This window comes from Austrofundulus limnaeus, unplaced genomic scaffold (assembly GCF_001266775.1).
Source record: "Austrofundulus limnaeus strain Quisiro unplaced genomic scaffold, Austrofundulus_limnaeus-1.0 Scaffold174, whole genome shotgun sequence".
NCBI lineage: Eukaryota > Metazoa > Chordata > Actinopteri > Cyprinodontiformes > Rivulidae > Austrofundulus > Austrofundulus limnaeus.
The window spans coordinates 101,265-102,612 of NW_013952576.1; the positions used below are offsets into that span (position 1 = coordinate 101,265).

Genomic DNA, 1,348 nt, shown 5'->3' on the forward strand with positions numbered 1-1,348 from the left:
AATAGAATAGAATAGAATAGAATGGAATAGAATAGAATAGAATAGAATGAGAAACAGCCTTTGTTGCTCTGCAAGGGGAAATTCAGGTGTAACAGCAGCAACAGGTAAACATAAAAATTCTTCAAGTATTAAAAACAATATATAAAATTATGATTAACAATAATAATAATATACTGTACTGTATAACAGAAAATACTGTGCAGTTATTAGAAATACACATATTTTACCGTTTGGTATGACCACTGTGTTTTTTATGTTAATGCCTTTAAAGTGCTGCTTCTTTACATTTTACCCCCAAACGTCCAAAGTAAAAAAAAATTTGTTTGTTTTTTTCCCAAAAAGAAGTGCCAGAACTACAAACAACTCCTGATAACACAGGTTTGTCTTTTCTTAATTGCCCATGCCATGCAAGAATTTTTTGCTTAGTTACGCTCAGCCTCAATCAAATCCTGCTCTACTTCCTTCCAGTTCATCTTTATTTTCTTGCTGGAGTGACTTTTGCCAACAATAAAATGTCTCAAGTCCCTCAGAAAGTAAATGCTCTGCTGGTACAGAAGCTGAAAAAGTGATGGTGGTGTTCTAGAACATTTGAGGAACTCAGAAAACTAGCTTTTTCTTTTTTTTCCATGGGCTACATATTTTGGCTTTAACCAAGAATTTTTATTAATTAAGTAATTAACGGGCTAAAAAACCCCAATCAAAAATGCTTCTAATTGACGACTGTTAAAAGGCTCAGAAAATCGTCCATGGTCAATGAATTGGTCCAAACTTATTATCAACAAACTGTGATGGTAGGGTTACAGGTTGGAGTTTGGTCAGAATAGCGATGCAGATAAACTCAGAACACTTAAAACTTTAAGATTAACAAATAAAAATCTGTTGTAACTTGTGAATTTAGTACTCAGGTTTAAACTTAACATTTCCTGAGGAGCACAGATAAGAAAACCAACCAAACGTGGCCTGCATGAAATATGTGTTTCACTGACCTTCTATAGCCATCATGACTCGTAGTTCTCTGGTGAGAAGCTCAAATCTCCTCTCCAGATCCTGCTCATGTTGCCTGYGGACGAGTCGACCATCAGGAACGTTTAAAACCAAACGAGACGTTCACTTTGAGCTGTTTACTTACAGCAGTTCAAGGTTGTCCTGCCTGCGGATCAGAGCGTTCTTCTTGTTCACCAGAGTGAACCACTCCTGGATCAGACGTTCTTCCTCGTCACGGTCACTTCCTGAACAAACACGGAAAGAAAAAAGATCAATAAAAATATTTAAAAAAAACTGGGTCAACTATACCTGCTTAAAAACCTCCATGATTACAGAAAACATCAGTTATGATCTGATGGCCTAA

At 36.2% G+C, this 1,348-nt stretch overlaps 1 protein-coding gene across 1 annotated transcript in view; it reads right to left on the reverse strand.

Moving 5' to 3' along the window:
• Positions 1-986: 986 nt before the first annotated feature.
• LOC106524019 (EH domain-binding protein 1-like protein 1) overlaps positions 987-1,348 on the reverse strand; it is a gene marked incomplete at both ends in the record, with an annotated part of 40,648 nt that continues 40,286 nt past the window's right edge. Inside the window, 2 exon segments of the mRNA XM_014017645.1 lie at positions 987-1,060; positions 1,130-1,229. Coding sequence (XP_013873099.1) covers positions 987-1,060; positions 1,130-1,229 — 174 coding nt within the window.